The sequence below is a fragment of the Clupea harengus genome, chromosome 1, assembly GCF_900700415.2.
Source record: "Clupea harengus chromosome 1, Ch_v2.0.2, whole genome shotgun sequence".
NCBI classification, from domain to species: domain Eukaryota; kingdom Metazoa; phylum Chordata; class Actinopteri; order Clupeiformes; family Clupeidae; genus Clupea; species Clupea harengus.
In genome coordinates, this window is record NC_045152.1 from 27,325,087 (window position 1) to 27,327,586 (window position 2,500).

At 44.4% G+C, this 2,500-nt stretch overlaps 1 protein-coding gene across 1 annotated transcript in view; it reads left to right on the top strand.

Annotated features, from left to right (window-relative positions):
• The window catches only part of plxnd1 (plexin D1), a 52,993-nt gene that overhangs the window by 40,195 nt on the left and 10,298 nt on the right, over positions 1-2,500 (top strand). The window contains exons 23-25 of the mRNA XM_031574223.2: positions 275-379; positions 1,308-1,438; positions 2,465-2,500. The exon at positions 2,465-2,500 is cut by the window's right edge and continues 163 nt beyond it. Coding sequence (XP_031430083.1) covers positions 275-379; positions 1,308-1,438; positions 2,465-2,500 — 272 coding nt within the window. The remainder of the gene's footprint in view (positions 1-274; positions 380-1,307; positions 1,439-2,464) is intronic.

Consider the following 2,500-nt stretch of genomic DNA (forward strand, 5'->3'; position numbering starts at 1 on the left):
TCATCCTGGAGTCCACTGGTAGGAAATAGCATTACAAGACTCAGCAGATGCTAGCACTGATTACTGGTTAGGAGAAGTGCTTTTACACGGTATAAAGTGTAAAGACACTGTTTTACTGGAAAGGACAGGGCAACTACAGTTTACTTGCATCACTGATTCGACTGGACTCCCAGTATCCCAGCATGTTTGCTCTTGAAAATGTCATTCTCATTTATGGTTAACATTACCTCAGCATAATTGGTGTGTGTGTGTGTGTGTGTGTGTGTGTGTCTAGATGTGTTCAGACTATGAAAGGAGTCTGGTGCAGCCGGTATATGAGAACGACCCCCAGGGTCCTCGTGCAGTGCCCGAGACACACCCCCTGCTTCAGGACTGGCAGGTAGGCTCCGCCCCCTCCTCACCTCTTGCTCCTTTCGTTTGTTTTTCCTCATCCCTTCATTCCTCCTCATTAGTCATGTCCTCCTCTCCTCCTCCTCCTCCTCCTCTTCCTCTCCTTGGTTAGCGCTCATCCTTCCTGTTTTACTCTCCCTTCTTCTTTGTTCCCGTGAAGCGTGTTGGTTTGGACGGTGTGTGCATGTTGTGCAGTCCAGAATTTCCCCAAACTTCAGAGAGATGCTTTTTATAACATTTCTGTTTATGTTGCCTTGGTGACATAGTTTCTGTTGTCCTTTCAGAATTGTGCCGTGTCTGCATTCTGTGTTCCTGTGTGTGTGTGTGTGTGTGTGTGTGTGTGTGTGTGTGTGTGTGTGTGTGTGTGTGTGTGTGTGTGTGTGTGTGTGTGTGTGTGTGTGTGATGGTGATGAAGTGGTTGAGGAGCCAACTGCTTGACTCAGGGCTGTAGGGGATACATGAGAGATCAGAACATCCATCATTCTGTACACTTGCGCGCAGGCACACCTACACACACACACACACACACACACAAAAAGAGAGAAAGAGAGAAAGAGAGAGTGAACAGACATGCTCACTGTCTCGCTCTCGTTCTGTCTGCATGTTCAGCTTCAGCATATGGACAGAGTCCACGGGGAGCCTTCCACTAAACTACTCAGACTGAGCATGCTGGTCCCAACCACACACACACACACACACACACACACACACACACACACACACACACACCCTTTAGTGGGTCAGATGCAGAGAGACTAGAAACATTATTAGCACAGTTGTAAACCAGTGTTAACCAGGCCTAACTAGGCAATACAAACCCAGATGCAGGTACAGGAATAGCATGACTATCTCGTGCTAAAACCAAGACTAGTCTAACCTAGACAAAGACTAACCATGTGGACTTCTTTACTCCCTAGGCCTCAGATACATGTAAACCAAACATGGAGGAGGGCATCACCCTCTTCTCCACTCTCCTGAATAATAAGCACTTTCTGGTGACGTTTGTCCACGCCTTGGAGCAGCAGAAGGACTTTGCTGTTCGAGACAGGTACAGTACAGTCGACACCGAGAAGTCTACGCAGACACGGCCGTCTACTCTAGAGAAAGAGTGTTGAGGACACCTGGTGTGTAGGTGGACAAGTCCCTGGGGTCTGTTAGAGCAGATTGGAGTTTTACTTTACTTCACTCTGTTTTCCCTGGTGTATGTTACCAAATGGGGTATTTTCAGTATTTAGCCATTATAGCTCGGAGGAAGGAGAAAGGAGGGAGTCGCACGCTTTAGAGTGTTAATGTCATCGCGTATCAGATGGTTGTTCAGGTATTCACCATGTTTTTTCAGTTGGAGTAGAGAATTATGGGACATTTCGTGTAATTGCCTTCTGTGCTTCCTTGTGTCACTATTTAATGATGCTTTCCTCCATTAAAAACACTTTCTAATGTTTAATTCAATTGGAAAAAGACAGAGAGGTGTAGAAAATTAGGACATTGCACTAGAAATGCACTCATTTTCATACAGTCATTTTAACTTACAGTGAGTATGGGACTGCTTATAGTTCAATGTTGTCTTCACTGTTTATGAAATGGCAAAATATACAATTCATTAATTTGTTAATACTATACTTTAATGAGTAAATGAAATCAATCTGGGCCCTATTTTTAGATCTTTTTGGGTCCAAATGTTTACTAAGGACAATTAACGATCTAAAAATAGGGCCCAGGTTGAAAAATACCAAAGTTTTCCTTGTGTTATTGTGTTATTGACTCTTGTTTGGCTTGTCACATGGCCTTTGCCATCCCATATGAACATATCCATTTCCTATGCTGTGCAGCGCTGCCCCGCTGTGCTGCTTGTTTGTCACTAGCCTTGGCACTGGTCTGAATTTCGGTGATTAGCTAGCTACGATTTTATCGAACGATTTTATCGAACAATTTTATCGAACGACTATATCGAACGATTTTACAAAGTGTATTACCCTAATTGTATTTCATTTCAGCCGGCCCAGTGATTTACACTTGCGTTTGCATCCGGATAGTTGTTGATTAAAACTATGCCCTATGTCTCTCTCTCCCTCAGGTGTAATCTGGCCTCTCTGCTCACTATCGCCCTCCA